The 18,984-nt window shown below is 34.4% G+C and overlaps 2 protein-coding genes across 8 annotated transcripts in view; both read right to left on the bottom strand.

The window, feature by feature from the left end:
* Positions 1-502: 502 nt before the first annotated feature.
* sla2a (Src like adaptor 2a) lies at positions 503-14,547 on the bottom strand. Its single transcript, XM_087273741.1, has 8 exons — positions 14,203-14,547; positions 10,106-10,244; positions 9,902-10,001; positions 7,784-7,870; positions 4,565-4,668; positions 4,329-4,475; positions 1,197-1,326; positions 503-1,097 (listed from the first exon to the last, which is right to left on the bottom strand). The coding sequence occupies exons 2-8, from the start codon at positions 10,182-10,184 to the stop codon at positions 980-982; spliced, it is 765 nt and encodes a 254-aa protein (XP_087129867.1). The 5' UTR covers positions 10,185-10,244; positions 14,203-14,547; the 3' UTR covers positions 503-979.
* A 162-nt stretch (positions 14,548-14,709) lies between these two features.
* Positions 14,710-18,984, bottom strand: part of ndrg3a (ndrg family member 3a) — a 71,744-nt gene continuing 67,469 nt past the window's right edge. For 4 of the 7 annotated variants that reach the window (XM_087271790.1, XM_087271788.1, XM_087271789.1 and 1 more), the window contains 2 exons: positions 17,908-17,946; positions 14,710-15,581 (listed from right to left, as the gene is read on the bottom strand). In XM_087271790.1, the coding sequence (XP_087127916.1) occupies positions 15,436-15,581; positions 17,908-17,946 (185 nt within the window). In that variant the 3' untranslated portion in view covers positions 14,710-15,435. The remainder of the gene's footprint in view (positions 15,582-17,907; positions 17,947-18,984) is intronic. The other 3 variants (NM_199517.1, XM_087271791.1, XM_087271793.1) reach the window with 1 other exon arrangement.

Genomic DNA, 18,984 nt, shown 5'->3' with positions numbered 1-18,984 from the left:
TTATGTCTGTATTTCCACTTGAAGAAGCAAGGACTCTTGTGTGCAAACATTTTAGCTCGCGTTCTCCAGCAATTTAAAAGCGCATGCCTATTGACTGACTATGCAGCAGAAAAAGCGATTTAAAAGAAGCATTTTTTTCTTCCAAAAACTATATCTGTAACATAGTAACGCAATTACATTGACTTCAATTATTACAGTAGAATACAGTAACGACTGTGGAACACGTTGCACCCAATTCGACACACACCTAATATTTTTCATAACATGAGCCCCTTTCACACATACAGACCTTTCTAGAGAATAACTGGCAATTTTCCATAACATTCTTGTGTGAACAGCATTTTTTTAATTTACCGGTAAAGTCGTTCTGGTAATTTTCTGGATATTTACTGGTATCACTGTGTGAAAGAGGCTAAAGATGTCCATACCACTAAATAAATATCTATAGGGAAAATTAATAAGGAGCTATTAAAATTGATCATATAAATAAATACAATACATATAATCACATCAGTTATATTTTTTATTTTTATCTTTTGTCGTAAAATAAAATTTAAAACAAAGATTTTAAGCACATGAAATTCAACAAAGTAAACATAAAATTAAAAAGAATTTTCATTTTTTGGATTTATTCCCATTTTGCACACAATTGCGCATTGAAATCCACAATTTCATTTGCGTTATATCAAATTCCGTATGCTCTTTAATGATTGCTTTCTCTTTGCACTATCAACCAGTTTATTTGTTATTATCCAAGGTAATGCATCCCATCAATTACGGCAATCAAAAAACATGACAATAAAACGATATTCACTTTTTACAAAAAAGCAATAAACAACCAAAATGGCACAATTAAAAAAATAATTAATTCCACTTCGGGCGCACAATAATAACATATTAAGCAAAGTGCTGTGGTTTAAAACACACACAAAAAAGACCCTTACATAACGTCATCAGTGTCTCCTAGGTCTGTTTTATGCTAGTCCTCCAAGCTGGACTCCTCTGCCAGATAAAAATAAGCATTCATAGTCTCACGAAGTCCTTCGCTGACCAGACTCTCCTGATCCATTCCCTTTAACTGCCTCTTAATCATCGACCTGATGAGAAACACTAAAATGACTTCTGAGGTAACAATATGATACCAATTCAAGCATCCTACTAGAAAACATAGAAATTGTGATAAAAAAAAAACTTACGTGGACAATTCTCTCCAGTTAAAATTGGACTTCTGCGCTGCTACTGGTGACGGGCTGTGAGCTGCAGTTGGGATGGAGTCATGAAGTCTGCAAGGCTCAGTCAGATGACAAAATGAACCAACAGAAGATCCTGTCAATTGAAAAAACTCTAATCTTTTTTTTGTCTGTCTCATATGCTCCACTATTTTTAAATAGTGGAGCAAAAAAGAAATATTTTTGCTGCTTGTTCAGATTGCTTATTTAAAATGAGCAAAAACAACACAACTTAACTATGTGATTTTCAATCAACTTAAAATTGTGACTACATTTATGGACATCGGTAATCAAATTATTTGCCTTAATCTGATTGAGACAATAACATGATTAAGGTGTTTACACAAGTTACTTTTTGAACGCTTCTTTCATGATATCGTTTTACATGTTACAGCACATAATTCAATTAACGTCATTGCGTCATCGCACTGTCCACATTTCCTCCAGAGTTTCTTGTAATTTCGGGTGTTTAATTTTTAAGTTGTCGTCTTAACTGCAGTTTGGTACTTTCACTTTCGTTCAGGAACTTTTCATGCATGCGCTCCGTGACAAAAGAGATATTAGATGCGAGTATAAACTGCTGGAAGAATGTAGTTTTAATGGAATTTTGTACTGCAAGCAGTATGGGGAAAAAAACCCCTTCGCATTTCGCGATGCAGGTGTCTGTGGTCCTTCACTGACTCGTTAGGTGCATAGAATAGTGTTAAACAACCGTGTGTATTGACTATACTGTTGCAAAATGTGGTGAAAATCCTACACGATGGTAAAAGTTTGATTGCGGAGTTTGTATGTCTGTACTGCATTTCAATAATACGACATACTCCACATGTCTTAATCAGATTTCTGTTTAGGTCAATTATGACCTTAAGGGGAAAAATTAATAAAAAAATCACTGTTTACATGGTAGACTCTTAATCAGACGATTGTCTTAATCGTATTAAAATCAGACTATCGGTGTCCATGTAAACATGCTCACTGTTAGCTTAATCAATCTGTGATGGGATGACATGAAGAAATTGTGTGGATCCCAGCATTTTTTTACAGTTTATGTTAATTTTGTTAGATTTAATGCAAAATGTCTTTTGAAGGTAGAAGAACCTAAAGACCCTTTTACACCTAAAAGAATGAGTATAAAATAGTATTTACATTAGCGTCCATATCAATTCAACAAAGAAGACTGATTAATTCTGACTGACAGTAAATATTATTGTTTTTAATAATTTTTTTGGGAGAAAAAAAACAAGATTGCAATAATATGATTTTTAGAATTAGCTTTAAAACTAATAAATCTTATCACCATATGTACCCTGAGCCTGATAAATCCCAGCTTAACAACAAACAGGTCTATAATTTCAGGATCTCCTAAATTTACAAACAAACTTTCTTTAAGCTTAATCAGAATGTTCTGAAAAATTACTGCAGGAATATTGTTTATACATAATTTAAATACATAATGGAGTGTTTTGAAATGTAAATGGACATCAACATTTCTATCATGTGTTTAAGAGAACTTTTAAAAGTAATCAAGATTATTTTTTGCAAAATAACACAGTAATGTTCTCTGAGGGGCGTTACATAAAAATTGTTATATATAAACAGTCTTTTCATTGGGAATGTTTGAACAGGTTGTTAAAAAAAGAGAAAGAAAAACATGACATCTTCCTCGATATCCTAGGTCAGTGGTCCTCAACCACGTTCTTGGAGGACCATAACTCTGCACATTTTCCACGTCAAGCCAAAGTCCCTTAAAAAGCAAGTCATTTCACTCTGCGGCCATCTTTGAAATGCCTCTCAGGTAGTATACTTGGGCATTCTGTCTGTATGGGGAAACATCAAACTCTCCAAACCTGTTTGTCAAGCTTACGATTACATATTTGGAATCGCCAATAAAATTGAACAACAACTGTCTCTTTAGTTTCGTTTCGAAACGATCAAATCAAGCAAAATAGACATATTTTCAGGTTGCCCATGCTAAAGCGCAAGCGCACTCGAAACAAAACAAGATCATGACACCAACTTCATTTATGGCCGTGTTACACATTATCATCCTTTAATAATGCTACGTCAGATCACACTGGTCTTCTGAAGCAATACACAACTTGGTCTTGATGGGGAATCTCCTCCAGAAATTAGTGACTCTTTGTTTTCAAGTTTTTGGGCGTTTGAGTAATTGCTGTCATGTGATTTGGGAGGAAGGACTGTTCCTCGCGTTTGTTTCATGCTGATTACAAAACCAGAAAATTATTCTTTTCAAGTGCACAATTTAAAAGTAGATTTCAAGCTTTATGTGGATATATTTCTTATGTCAGTGAAGCAAGTATTTGCTGATATTCCAGTGCGTTTGTTTACCACCAAACGGTCGTAAAAGCACACGTCTGGTCCGAGCTTCTCCCCAGGAGAAACGTCAGTCTAAAGCGATCACAAATTGGCTCCTGTACTAGAAGGCGGGGCTTCAATCGCCATATTAACCATTAAACTTTTCCCCATTCAAAACGCTACAAGTGACATGTCTTGTGTATGCTATAGTCATTGACTAAGCACACCTGATTTAGATCATCAGCTCATTAGCAGAGACTGAAAGACCTGTAATGGGTGTAACAAAGAAAAGAGTCATCCAAAACATGCAGTGTTGGTGGGCCTCCAGAACCATGGTTGAGAAACATAGGTTGTCTATAAAATACTAAAGACTGATTTTGGTGGCAATTTATTTACAGTATGTACTTACTGTGCAAGTATATCTCAAAAAAGTACTGGGTTATGGTTAGGTTCAGGTGTAGTTTTAGGAATAGTAGTTGTAACCCAGTTTATGCAATGAAAATGTTACAGTAAGAACAGACTGTAATGTGCATGTAAAATAAAATGATACTCTGATTTTGATGTTATAGTCTCTGCATGTGTTTTGAAAAAGGCACACACTCCTAAAATACTATTACTGTATTTTCATTAGCAACATTTCCACCGTTGTGTTAATAAAAATACTGACTGCAGTTCACTTAGTGGCCACCAGTGTTGCAAATAACAGTTTTTTAATTCCACATTATCGTAGCTCCTAGAACATATTATTTATAGCTGGATAAGATTTTGCTACTTTGTGCTCACGTGAGTAATAGTCCACCAGCTGGGAGAGAGTGGAGAAGGGGTGGTTTGGTTGGATGTAGAACCAGCCGTTGTGGAGCTGATAGATTTTGTAGTGCAGTACAGTGTGCATTTGCCCACTGTGTTGTCGCACTGACAGTGAATACAAACCTATAATCAATGCAAATACAAGCTTTATGGTTATGAAATCCAGTTTTAAAAATAAAAAAAAAATCAATAAATTGCTTGGAAGCACTAACCAGGGAATGACTGGCTTTCACGAATTAGAAAACATCCAGAGTAGTTTTGAGGCAGCATTAGTAGTTGTTCTGCATTTCTCCTGGAGATCCCTTCAAAAAACCACCTTAATCCAAACACATAAAGCAATAATAGACACAGTCACACCATTTTCTAAAGCTCTCAATCAACATTGATAACCTATTGGATTATGATTCAATTCACTTTATGAATGATTTGATGATAAACATAACGATTTTCTGTTATCGACAGTAGAGAAAACAGAAACATTAGAAAGACAGCAATGTTATGCTAACACAAGCCTTATAATAATGATTTAGCATTTGTAATTTTGTGCTAATACAGTTGGTACAGAAAGTATTTAGACCTTAATTTTTTCACTCTTTATTGCAGCCATTTGCTGAAGTTCATTTTTTCCCTATTAATGTATACACAGCATTCCCATATTGACAGAAAAACAGAATTGTTGACATTTTTGCAGAATTATTAAAAAATAAAAACTGAAATATCACGTTCTTAAGTATTCAGACCATTTGCTCTGTAAAAATAGTTGAAGCACCCTTTTGATCCAATATAGCCATGTGTCTTTTTGGAGAAAATGTAACAAGTTTTCACACCTGGATTTAGGGATTCTCTGCCATTCGTCCTTGCAGATCCTCTCCAGTTCTGTTAGGCTGGAGGGTAAATGTTGGTGGGCAGCCATTTTAGGTATCTCCAGCGATGGTCAGTTGGGTTTAAGTTGGGGCTCTGGTTAAGCCCTTCAACATCAGTCACGGAGTTGTAGTAAAGCCGCACCTTATTTTAGCTGTGTTCTTAGGGTCATCGTTGGGGTCATGTTGGAAGGTAAACCTTCAGCCAATCTGAGGTCCTGAGCACTCTGGAAAAGGTTTTCGCCCAGGTTAGCTCTGTACCTGGCCGCATTTATCTTTCCCTTGATTGCAACCAGTAGTCCTGTCCCTGCAGCTGAAAAACACCCCACAGCATGATGCTGCCACCACCATGCTTCACTGTTGGGACTGCCTGGTTTCTCCTCACATACTGCTTATAATTAAAAGTTCTATCTTGGACTTATCAGGGCAGAGAACCTTATTTCTCACCAATTTAGCAAACTCCATGCTTTCATGTGTCTTGCACTGAGAGGCTATTGTTGAGCCACTCTGCCATAAAGCCCTCACTGGTGGCGGGCTGCAGTGATGATTGACTTTCTAAAACTTTCCCCTATCTCCCAACTCCATCTTTGGAGCTCAGCCACATTGATCTTTAGGTTCTTCACTTCTCTCACCAAGACTCTTCTACCCTAAAGTCAGTTTGGCCATACAGTAAGCTCTAGGAAGGGCTGTGGTCACCCTAAATGTCTTCTATTTAAGGATTATAGAGGCCACTGTGCTCTTGAGAACCTAAAGTGCAGTTGATTTTTTTTGTAACCTACCTTGGCCAGATCTGTGAGCCTAATATAGACAGATGTGTGACTAACCAACTCAAGTCCAATCAGTATAATCAAACACAGCTAGACTCAAATGTAGGTGTAGAACCCTCTCAAGGAGGATGAGAAGAAATGGACAGCACCTGAGCATACGAGTGTCACAGCAAAGGGTCTGAATACTAAGGACCATGCAATATATCAGTTTTTCTTTTTAAATAAATCTGTGTGGGGTGCGGTGTGTACATTAATGAGGAACAAAAGAACATTTTTCAGATTTTAGCAAATGGCTGCAATAGAACAAAGAGTGAAAAATGTAAGGGGGTCTGAATACTTTTTGTACCCAGAGCCGGCCCTCTCAATAAGCAAACTAATTAGCCGCGTTTCCACTTTCGCGTTTAAAGGGAGCGAGCCAGGGCCAGTCGCGTTTTCACTGACACTTCCAGGGCCTGATCGGGCCAAAGCTGGGCTTTCTCCGGGCCAGCTGCTGGCCTTTTTCAGCCCGCAAAATACCTTGGGCCAAAGAGGGCCAGCTGGGGCTTCGGGGCGGAGTGAAAGGAGAGGCGGACTTTACCCGAGTCTGGTAAAGATAGCATGCCGCCATTACACTAGTTTTCATATCGCACATTACTACATGTGCCAAACAAATAAGTAAATAAGGATAAGAAAACATATAGCTGATCAGTTTAAGATTATTAGATAAGGTTATTCTATAAAACACCTTATAAGCTGGGGGTCTTTTTGCTTATGATCGCCCTTATATTTCCCTTTTAAATGTAAGACTGTTGCATAAAATAATAAAGTTTTAATTTATAAGTCACTTTTCTTTGCTGCGTTCTCGATGTTTCAATAATGCATAATAACCTCTACATCTATTAAAGACACAGCAGCCAGTAAAGGTTGTCGATAGTTTTTGTCAAGTTTAAAAGGTGTCTTTGTGCATGTTAGATGCCTGTATGTGTGTGAGAGACCGCTTGCAGCTGTTTTCTTTTTTCTTTATTTTGGAGATTATACAAAATATGAATACAACAGAAACAAATAAAACTTTACAAACTACCTGTCCACTTTTGTGGGCTCAAAACAATAGTGTCATGTCTCGATAAAATAGCCTGAGCTATATTGAAATAATATAAAGAATTACAAATATCGCATATAATAAAATCACATTGAATAAATAAACCGATATAAAACTAACAAAAGCTATAACAATGTAGGAATAGTACAATACATAAATTAAGCCGTTTTGGCATTTTACTAATTATCTTCATTGGCAGGGCTTTGGTACTTAAATATTTATATATGTTATATGCTAAATACATAATCTAGTAGCACATTTATCAAAAATAGGCATATAATAAACGTCATCTACTTATAAAATTTTTTTTATTTCTTTCCCAGTTTAACAGACCCGATGTTTTCATACTTCTACATATTTATTTAAATTTCTATCTATGTAAGAAACAAGGAAGGAGAGTGAAGGGAATATTACAGTTTGTGTTTGGCTATTAACATTAACCCAGTATTTGTTGCTTCCCTTTTTCTTATATGTATATATATACATGCATGTTTAGAGTGAGTTTAGAGACAACAAACAATGAAAAAAAAGATTATTTATATAAAAATTACTAAAACAGGAAAATGTTGAAAGAAGAGTGAAACAATACTCCTAAAACAGCAGTATTAATATTAAATATTAAATTGTCAAAAAAATCTAAAAACACAGCTTTTTGCAAATGAGCATAATAGAATATAGAATAATAGAACATAACAAAATATAAGAAACAGTCTGAACTTTACTGACTGGTCATGGACTTTGGAAACATAAGTGTGAGGAATGAAACACTCATTGCCAGTTGATGTCGAGCAAACCCTCAACATGTCATCATCTCTGCAACAGAAACAAACTCATTATGATTCAATTTAACAAAGACATACGTACTTGGTCTTCTACTGATATAAAACGTTCTTGTTGCAAATAATTGTTGAAGCTTTTATCACTAATAAATAGGGCATTATCAGGATATTGAGGATGACTGACAGTTTTATTGTTATTAGACATTAAGACATTTACACAACATAAGATTAATGAATACTTTTGTAATTGTCACTGCACTGAATTAAGTTCAATTAACTAGTCTTACTGAATCTTACAGTACTTAGTCAAAAAACAAAAGGTCTATAAATAGTGAGAGAATTTTCAATATTGCAAACCAGATTAATGTGAAAATTAGTTGAACATTTATTTTTAAGGTTTGAAAATAATTGGTCTATTAAACCTGTAAAAACAACAATCTGAATATTCTTTAATAATAAATAAATATACAGAGTATTTTGAAGTGCCTACAATATTAAAATTATCCACGTTCACTATCTCGATTCACAATGTACAGTTTCATGCAGAAGTTTGGCCACATCTGATCATTTTCATAATTGCAAGCTATAGCCTGCTGGCCTTTCACATCAGCAAATTCATTTATATATTTTATACTGTAGAGAAAAAGCAGCATTTCAGTTCTGACATAATGTTTATTTAATCAACAGATTCGATGCAATTTGAGTCCTAACAAAAACAGGCAGATGCAAAAATTTGGGCACCCTAACAGAATATTGACATCGATCTTTTGCACAGCGGCTTTTTGCTAAAATAACAGCCTGTAGATGCTTTTAATAGCAAAGAATAAGTCCCTGAATTCTTTTTGAAGGCATTTTGGACCATTCTTCCTTGCAAAATTCCTCCAGTTTAGTCAGGTTTGATGGGTGCCAAGTGCAAACGGACCTTTTCAAATCAATCCAGTCTGAGAACTGGGATGGCCATTCTAGAACATTGTATCATCTCTGACCATGATTTTTTGGTAGATCTGGAGCTGTGCTTTGGATCATTGTCCTGCTAGAACATCCAACCCTGCCGTAACTTCCACCTTTTTAATGATTTCTGAATATTGTTCTTCAGAATCTGCTGATAATGGGTGGAATCCATGTTACCTTTAACTCTGACAAGGTTTCCAGTACCTGTGCTTAACACACATCTGCACAGCATGATGGACCCTCCACCATATTTTACAGTAGAGAGCAGGTTCATCTCCTGGAGTGCTTTCTTCTTTTTCCACCATGCAGAGCACATATGATCATTTTCCAAAATTATTGAGGCTTGTATAGATGATTCTTTGCATACCTCTAATGACTCTTGTTGTTGGCAGAATGCAGAAAAGGTTTCTTCTGCATCACCGTCCCTTGAGCTGTTCTTTGTAAAGAGTGAGCTGAACTGTGGAATGATATACAATGACATTAAAAGCAGCAAGATGTTCCTGGAGCTCTTTGGAGGTGGTCTGTGGTTTGTCTGTGACCATTCTAACTTCACAGGTTCCTTGTGGCCTTCCATTTTCTTACTATATTTCCGACTGTGCAGACCTTTGTGATAGCTTACTGTATTATTCTCCTAATTTATGTTGATGAATTATCTTAGTTTTTAGGTCATTAGGAAGTTTTCTTTTTCAGGTTCACAATAAGGAGAAGCACAACTAGCAATCAGCTATCTTAAATATCATTTTTTATGATTGTTGTTGTCGCACCTGTGTTAGGATTGTTAAGATTCACTCAAATCAATTTTGTGTTGTAATCAATCAGCATTAAGTGACTGCAAGTTTTGAAATCCACACAAAAGAGAGGGTGCCCAAACTTTTGCATAGCCTATTTTTAGGTTACATTTAATTTCACATATCTCAATGCAGTTACACTACGGATTTCTGCCTGGAAAGCATGACATTATCTAGCTTTCTTTAGAAACTGAATAGTATTTCACTGTAATCTAATCTTATAGAGAAAGAGCGCATTATTATGCAGCCACAGAGGGGTGCCCAAATCTTTGCATAAGACTGTATTAGATTATTAAATATCAGGATATGTCAAAACATACTCTTACTCTGATATAATGTTCAGCTTGTCTCCTAAACATATGGTATGTTCATCAGACCTGAAGGATGGAAAGTTGCACAAGGCCACTGCCGTGTGACTTCCTGAAGCTGAATTAAACAAGACTCACATGAGGGATAAATATATACAAGCAACGATGTGTTATTTATTTGTATATAAGTGTATAATTACAAGTGTATAATCATTCTCAAACCTCCATCAGGCAACAAGACAGTTTCCTCCAGTCTGTGAACATCAGATCGACGCCAGAATCTGCTTATTAGACAGCCCATGCTTATTTTATCACCATGTCTGATAGATTTATTCAAAGACCCCACAACCTGAAAACACAACTGAAGAAACAGCACTCCATTTAACAGTTCAATTTCACATCAGAGCTAAACAATTATCATTTTAGCATCGATATTACAATGTGTGTGTTGGTAATGGGTCACATCACAGGATGTGCAATGTTGAGTTTTTAGTTGATCAGCACAACAGTTGAGCATACATGAGATTTGTGGAGTCAGTGCAAAGTAAACCAATAACAGAGTTTGCATGTGTTTTAAAGGCATTTCAAGAGAGTGTAAAGCATTCATACTCCTACATTCATACTACATTTGTAACTTTAATAAAGAATCGTATTACTGAATCATTAATACTATAAAGTGTTATTTAACACTTTATACTTACTACATTATTCAATTTCTGTACTTGATGACTGTTGACTCTATAGGGAAAACCATAAAGCATGTTTTATTTTTTATTTATTAATTTTCTTTTACTTTTTTCATTGCAGGGATGCCCAAACTAGGGCCCAAAGTGACCTTTGATTTGGCCCACCATCCATCTGAGAACAGGAAGAATGATATACATGATTTAGAAGATGTCTTTTTAAATCTAATATAACCTTTTTGTTTGTTTGTTTTATTGTTAAAAACTAAAAAGTTTCAATTAAATGGTGTAAATTAATTATATTTAGTTTAAATGTGCATACTGTCACCTCACAGATAGAGGACCAATTCAGATGTTCTTTGTTCATGATATTATTGCAAGAAGTTATCATTTTAACTGGTATACTGCATTAACTAATACAATTTAAAGTAATGTTTTCTGTTTACTATTAAATCTTATTTAATAGTTAAGGAAATAAAACATGGCAACCTTAATGTAATTTAGCTTGGCATATATTTACTTTCGACCCATGGCTCTCAAATGTTATTTGGTTTTTCGCCTTTTATATGAAAAAGTTTGGCCACCCCTGCTCTATGGTAATCATTTTAGCTTGTTTTATTTGTTTATTATTTTTATACATGATTCACACTCTTACAAAATCAACCTAATCAATCTAAATGTGATTTTCTTTCCCTAATATTCTTGTGGATCTGTATTCACATTGCAGAAAAACAAAATATCGCAATATATTAATGCAAATTTTCATATTAGCCATTCATTGGAAACTGAAATCCGATGTTTCCAAAAATCCTTCAGCAATTCTGTAAAAACTGCACTTCCAAAATTACAATTAAATGAATGCATGGATGACAGATACCCCACTTTCAGAATCTTGGCTTAAAGCTAATCTGCTGGTAAACTAAGTAAAGTAAATTGCATGCATGTTCTGTCACAAACAAAAATGTCAGTTCCATAGAAAAGTTTCAAGATACTAATTTCTAAGTCATTTTTATAAAAGCTGCTTAAATATATATTTCACACAAAACTGAAAACTCTGCCATAACCTAAAATTCATTTACTTGTTTTCCACTCGACAAATAACTTTGAGTTGTCTTTCTGTCCGTCTGTCTATTAATCAATGTATTGTAATAATAGGTATAATGAAAAAGCAATATCTTCTTTAGTGTTCAACAGGATAAAGAAACTCTTTAAGGTTTGAAACCATTTGAGCGAGAGTAAACCATGAGTATATTTAAAATTTTGGGTGAACTATCCCTTTCATTACCTAATTTAATCTCTGCCATCACTTAAAATTACTCGTTTCAAACTTAAGAGTTTTGAGTTGTGTTTCTGTCTGTCTATCAATCAATGTATCGATCTAGGGGTCAGTTTCACAAACAGGGTTTAACTTAAGCTAGGACTAGGCCTTAATTAAATTACAGTAGGTAATTAAAGGGATAGTTCACCAAAAAAATTAAAAGGACCCTCTGTTTACTCTCCCTCAAGTGGTTTAAACCTTTAAGAGACTCTTCATTCTGATTAACACAAAGAATACCCATCCACCTATTATGGAAGTAAATAGTTACAGGTTTTCAGCTTTCTTCAAAATATTTATTTTTAGAGTTCAACAGAAACTCTTAAAGGTTTGGAACTATTTGAGTGAGAGTAAACCATAAGTACATTTTAATTTTTGGGTGAACTATCCCTTGCATTACCTAATTTAATCTCTGTTATCACTTACAATTCCTTCACTTGTTCCAAACTTTGAGTTTTTGAGTTGTCTTTCTGTCTGTCCATCAATCAATTTATCTATCTATGTATCAATCTATGGGTCAGTTTCACAAACAGAGCTTAACATAAACTAGGACTAGGCCTTGATTAAATTACAGTAGGTAGTGAAAGGAATAGTTCACCCAAAAATGTCAGTTTACTCACTGTTCACTCTCCCTCAAGTGGTTTCAAACATTAAATCGTTTCTTTATTCTGTTTAACACAAAGAATACCCATTCACCTACTGTGGAAGTCGATGGTTACAGTTTTTCTTTTTTTTTTCAAAATATCTATTTTTAGTGTTCAACAAAATAAAGAAACTCTTAAAGGTTTGAAACCATTTGAGTGAGAGTAAACCTCTAGTAAATTTTCAGTTTTGGGTAAATTTTGCCTTTCATTACCTAATTTAATCTCTGCCATCCCTTATTACCTAATTTAATCTCTGCCATCACTTACAATTCCTTTACTTGTTCTAAACTTTGTGTTTTTGAGTTGTCTATCTGGCTGTCTATCAATCAATGTATCGATCTATGGGTCAGTTTCACAAACAGAGCTTAACTTAAATTAGAACAAGGCTTTGATTAAATTACAGTAGGTAATGAAAGGGATAGTTCACCCAAAAATGCCAATTTACTCACTCTTTACTCTCTTTTAAGCGGTTTCAAACCTTTAAATGTTTCTTTATTCTGTTGAACACAAAGAATACTCATCCATCTATTATGTAAGTCAGTGGTTTACAGGTTTTCAGTTTTCTTCAAAATATTTTCTTTAGTGTTCAACAGAATAAAGAAACTCTTAAAGGTTTGAAACCATTTGAGTGAGAGTAAACCATGGGTAAATTTTCATTTTTTGGTGAACCATACCTTTCATTACCTGATTTAATCGAGGCCTAGTCCTGGCTTAAGCCCCATTTGTTAAACTGACCTATAGAGCAGTACATCATACAGATAGACAGATATACAATCAGATAGACACCCATTTAAAATCCATTTTTTCAGGAGTTTAAAAGATATTAGATTTATTGCAGGTCTTAAAATTTAAAGTACATCATACCAAAAGCAATTCGTCACTGCTTATCAAATGCCTGAACTGATCATCAGCAGAAGTTTTAGCATTTTGTTAGTCTGGCGTCTGGTGTGTGAACACTATGACCGTCCCACAGCTAAAACCTAGCCCAAATTGGGTCATGTAACAAGACAATTATCTCAAGCAAACCAGTACATACAACAGACTACAACAGAACCAATGAAAAGAAAAAAATGGATGTTTCAACAATAGTCATGGTGACAGAAATGCTGACAGAAAAACTCCAAAACACCTCCAGAATGATCTGAGAGACTGATAAAAGTCATACAGAAAATGCTGACTTTAATTAATGATAAAAGTCGACCTACAGTCATCTGAATCTTATGTTTGTCATCAATGGCTTTTTTCTCTTGGCTATTTTTGTTCAATAAATTATGTGTGAGAGGTCATTGTTCATCTGAGGGTTTATCTCATGAATTTTAAGCCCTGCCAAAGACCATATTGTTTTTTTAAATGATTTCCTGATGCAAAAAAACATTAGGTTCATTAGGGTGTGCTAACTTCTTCACATAATTGCACAGACTATACAAATAGTTGCATAGAAAGATAGAAAGACAGTCAGGTAGATGATAGACAGATGACAAAAAGGCAGATGGAGATAGAATGGCAGACACACAGACTGATAATCCACAAAGTCATTAAGAAAGATAAACTGAAAGTCAGACGATTGACGGATGACAAACATGCAGATGGAGATACAATGGAAGAGAGACAGAATCAAAGAGTCAGATGATAATCTCTTAAACGTTTAACCAGACTAAAGCACATTAGAGTACTTACTGTGTTCTGGCAAAATCTTCTCAAACAATATCCACTAGCGGGATCCCATCTCTAGATGAGTGTTGATGTGATCTTCGTGCTCTGTTGCTCGTGTGAAGCACCTCGTGTTTTCACGAGTAGGAGTTGTGGTTAACAAAGCGATATGCAAATGAGATTTCCTGTGCCAAAAAGACCTCAGACGCTACCAATCAATAATCAAAACTATAATCAGAACTACATATGAATGATTTAAAGATTGCACATGTATGTGAAAGTTGCCTAAATGCAATATAAATGCACAAAGGAAATGTAGCAAGATGAATTCAAGCTGATCATTTCCTTAGCACCATTTAATATTAGCAGGATAAATATAGTTTAACCACAACGATGAGGGTAAGGGTTGCTCAACAGAAAGTACATATGTGGTCGGAAACTTCTCAATCTCAATGATCTTCCGGCTCTTATGCCGTTGATAAACAGTTTTTTAAGAGATAAGGTTTATTAAAAAGACAAGATGCACCAACTGTGTGTTTTTTCCATGATATAACTTTATTTATTAACTGAGAATCAGTGGACAGTGACACTATTTCATGTCCATGAAAGCTGTCATTCCATGTGTACATTGATTTATGCTCCGATTAAGAATAATAATGATGTTAAAAAATGGTAAGGGGGTAAACGTACAAAAGAAAGATGCTACGTTCGATTTGCATATTTAAAAATATTAAAAGTACAAATTAAACTGAAAATAAAGACCACCCCGAGTGTTTATCTCCTAATAGCTGATGTGTTTAGTAGTATCCTGTTAAGAGTTCTTAATATAAATACAACAAAAGTTAGCTCTTAAATATTAATTACATTCATAAGATAAACAGGGGAGTGACTTGAAAGACGGTTATTAAACAAGACAAAAAAATGAAACAATATAACACCGTGAAGCAAGTTAAGCAGACAGGAAAGGTCACAGGTCACAGCGTAAAACATAAAAGCTATTTCTTTAATGCGTGTGTTTTCCTTTAAGTGAGTTTCACTGTAATAATTGAAAACAAAGTGAATCAAATGCATCTCAAACCAGTTGGAAGACCCTCGCTGTTATTTATATATTAATCTTTCATTTGATCCGTTATAATGACTGAAAATGTGGCTAGCGTGTAGTAACATCTTTATATATATATATTCACTATGCATACCTTCAGTATATCACACATGTCTGCTTCTCTATTCATACAGCAGTAGCAGGAGGACATTTGAGCTTTAGCAGGACACCTCCATGGTTTGTGGTCCAGAATTGGGCCCGTCCAGTGGGCTGTTGAGGTTGCGGTTGCGGGATCCGTCTGTGGAGGTGATGCTGGAGGATGAGGAACGGGATCTGGACAGACGGGTCATGCCGGCTGCAGGTACTGTGGGTCGTAAAAGAGATTTTGTGTTTATTTTTGTTTTTGGTAGCTTCAGGGGGATAAAAATACAAGCATCATGCAAGAGGAAACCAAACTGAGAATGTAATAACAGATGATCACAGGTTTGTCTTGTGTCGTCTGCCTACACGCTGGTATAAATGTGAACATGAAAGCATTGCTGATGAAAGCAAATTACTTGCTGAGCACAGACGCATACAAGGCAAAGTGAAAACAACTCATGCTGTCTGAAAACCTACAAAAAGCTGCTAAATGATTGAAAAAAAAAATAATAATATATATATATATATATATATATATATATATATATATATATATATATATATATATATATATTTATATATCTATACACACACACACACGCGCACACAATTTTCAAATCTTTTTAACATAAAAATATAGACAAATCATAACAGAAGTAGAATAAAGAACACATGAAAAAGAAAAAACAGCATAAATAAATAAGTACTTTAGAACAGGGGTTCCCAAATGTTTCAGTCCACAACCTCCAATATCCTCTGAGGTGGTTATAAATACAGTTAAATATAGCTTGCATGCAACGGCGCTGCACACACACCAATAGGCCCAAGACAATTCTTCATTCAATTTTTTAATGTATTTGAGTGCTGTAAATGTGCCAGAAAGTTTAACCTGGTGGTATAATACCAATCTGCTGCATTAGACACTATTGCTGTATCTTTAATATAATGTGATCACCACAGGGGTGACAATCCAATAGAACTAGTAACTATGAGCTACTATAGTAAATATGTAGTATATAGTAGCTATAAACTACTATTTTTATCTTCAGTTAGGTTATGAATAAAACATGGTAATTCTAATTAATTAAAAGTTATTGAAATCGACATTCAGAACCTATAATCGATTTAATTTTTCCAGGTCAATTTTTTTAATTACTTTCCCTACTGTGTGTAGTCATATGACCCCACTCTGTTAAGGCTGATTTATACGTCTGCGTCAAACGCATGTGCCCCTTTCGAAAAAAATTACTACACATCGCATGTTTGGATTACATTGATGATGATTGGAAGCTGCGCCAGATGCCTTGATATGACATATTTTCTATTAAAATAAAATTATTTACATTGAAAATTATATTTTCTACTTTTGAAAACATTGAAAATATTAGTTTTGTTATAAAATTAGTTTTCACTTTTTATAAGAAAAAAAGTGACTTGGATTTAGGCAATGTGTGTTTTAATTACAGTTGTTCAGCATTGATGTTCAATAAATAATCATAAATAGCAGATAGTCTGTGTTTACTTCAATTATTTTAAAATAAAGTAATACACCCTTCATTCAAAAATCTCTTATAATATTTGAACATTTTTACTGTACAAAACCTGTCAGTGAACTGTGAGGGCAAAAAAATAAAATAAATAAATAAATAAAATAATCATTCATTAATCATAATCGATTTAAAATGTTCAATTAATGTAGATTTTAGACCAAATTACACAGCCCAATTTCTAATGGTTTAATAAAATGAATTAGATTTTTGGAAATCACCAAGCAAGACCCTTTCATTGTCTCACAACCCCTCGGGGGGTCCCGACTCTCACTTTGGGAACCACTGCTTTAGAACAGACTTCAACAAATAAAACCTAAATTGAAAATAAAGTAAATAAAAACATAATTTGTATTGGCAACACTTTAGAATAACAGTTCATTAGTTAAAGTTAGTAGATGTATTTACTAATATTAAGTATGAAAAATCTTGTAAAGCATTAATTAATCATAGATCAACATTTACTAATGCGTTATTAAAATCTAAAATTGAGTTTGTTGACAAGTTAATGCACCGCAAGTTAACATGAACTATACTATTTAACTTAAATAATGTTAAATAACATCAACAATGATATAATAAATGTATTGTTCATGTTAGTAAATACATTAACTAAAACTAACTAATGGATCAATACTTTCAAGTGTTAACTTTAAATTAGTTTTTTTTTTTTTAGAAAAAAGCCACAGAGAGGAATTTCTGCAAAACAGATGTACCAAACAAAACAAAAACATACATAAAAACCAATAAATGTGCAATGAAGAAAGCATAAAAAATAATTAAACAAATAAAAAAGAAATAAATATCTACATTAAGAATATATCAAAACTAAAAACATTAATATAAATATGCAGAAATTTTTTAAAAATCCATTAAAAAAACACATCGGTCAACCACACATAAAAAAGTCAAATATCACCATGCGAATACTGTAAACCAACACAGAAGAGAAGCATGCATATATAGAGCGTTCACAATAATTGCTGGTTCACATCCAAATACCTGATTCACAGCTCAGATGACTGAGCAAAACATGAGGGACTGTTGGCGAACGTTGACGGGAAACAAACAGACAGAACAATAAGACATCTATTAAATACAGTAACATTTTTAACATAGTTCTGTTAAGGCTCTAATTACAGTAAGCGGCAATTGTTTTTTAAAATTGAATTTCCTCTGTAAATCCTGCAGGTGTTTTAATGGCCTCTGCGGGCTCTTAAATCTCAAAAGCTTTTTTTCTGCAGTGACATTTTTAGCAGCTGAACCTCAAACTGCATTTAGAGTTCTTCACCCACAGAGGGCATCAAGATGACAAAACATGCCTTTAGAAATCATTACGTTTATAAGAAAGCCTGTTTCCACTATGGAAAGTATAGTAACAAATTACAAATACTCAAACTACTGTAATTGAGTAGGTTTTTTCAGGAATTGTAATTTCCTAAGTCGTTTTAAAAATGTGTACTTTTACTTTCCCTTGGGTGCATTTTAGTGCAGTATCTGTACTTTTACTCCACTACTTTCCTTCAACCTGCAGTCCCTACTTTATTTTTTCTTGTCTATGGGAATTACCAAAATCAGTCCTGTAATTCCTGTCCAATCAAATAGCACATAGAAAGTAAATCGCATCATTATGAACTACCTTAAGACATGGGCGATTTATAATCGCAGCAAACTGTTTGGAAGCATTACAAGTGTCCAAGAAGTTGTCCAAAATCTTTACACGCATTGACCCAGAGACTGTTTAGATGCAAGTCACCGATGAGAAGAAGATGGATGTTTATTGTACGATGACTGAAATGGCCTTAAATACCCAGCAGGCACAGGACGTCAACATGACGTCAGATTGACGTTGTACCCCAACGTTGTGAGGACATTGCATTTTGTTTGCTAATGAATATCGGGTTGACATCAGAACTCAATGTCAGGCTGACGTCAATGTGTAACATCCAACTTAAAATCAACCAAATTTTTGGTTGCCATACCTGATGAATAAATAGTATTCAGTATTTGACATCAATATGATGTTGGTTTAAGATGTTAGCTCAGCGTTTGATTTAAATCAAACAAAACTCAACAAAA

This window comes from Danio rerio, chromosome 11 (assembly GCF_052040795.2).
Source record: "Danio rerio strain M-AB ecotype USA chromosome 11, GRCz13ab, whole genome shotgun sequence".
In the NCBI taxonomy this organism is placed as follows: domain Eukaryota; kingdom Metazoa; phylum Chordata; class Actinopteri; order Cypriniformes; family Danionidae; genus Danio; species Danio rerio.
The sequence above is the reverse complement of the archived record's forward strand: the minus strand, read 5'-3'. Positions and strand labels throughout refer to the sequence as shown.

Bases quoted from the DNA above. Each gene is read 5' to 3' on its own strand.
- sla2a (XM_087273741.1), bottom strand. From the start codon at position 10,184: ATGGGCTGTCTAATAAGCAGATTCTGGCGTCGATCTGATGTTCACAGA. The intron at 10,002-10,105 runs GTTTGAGAATGA...TGTTTAATTCAG, and splicing joins TGTCTTGTTGCCTGATGGAG to CTTCAGGAAGTCACACGGCA. The intron at 1,098-1,196 runs GTAAGTTTTTTT...GTTTCTCATCAG, and splicing joins AACTGGAGAGAATTGTCCAC to GTCGATGATTAAGAGGCAGT.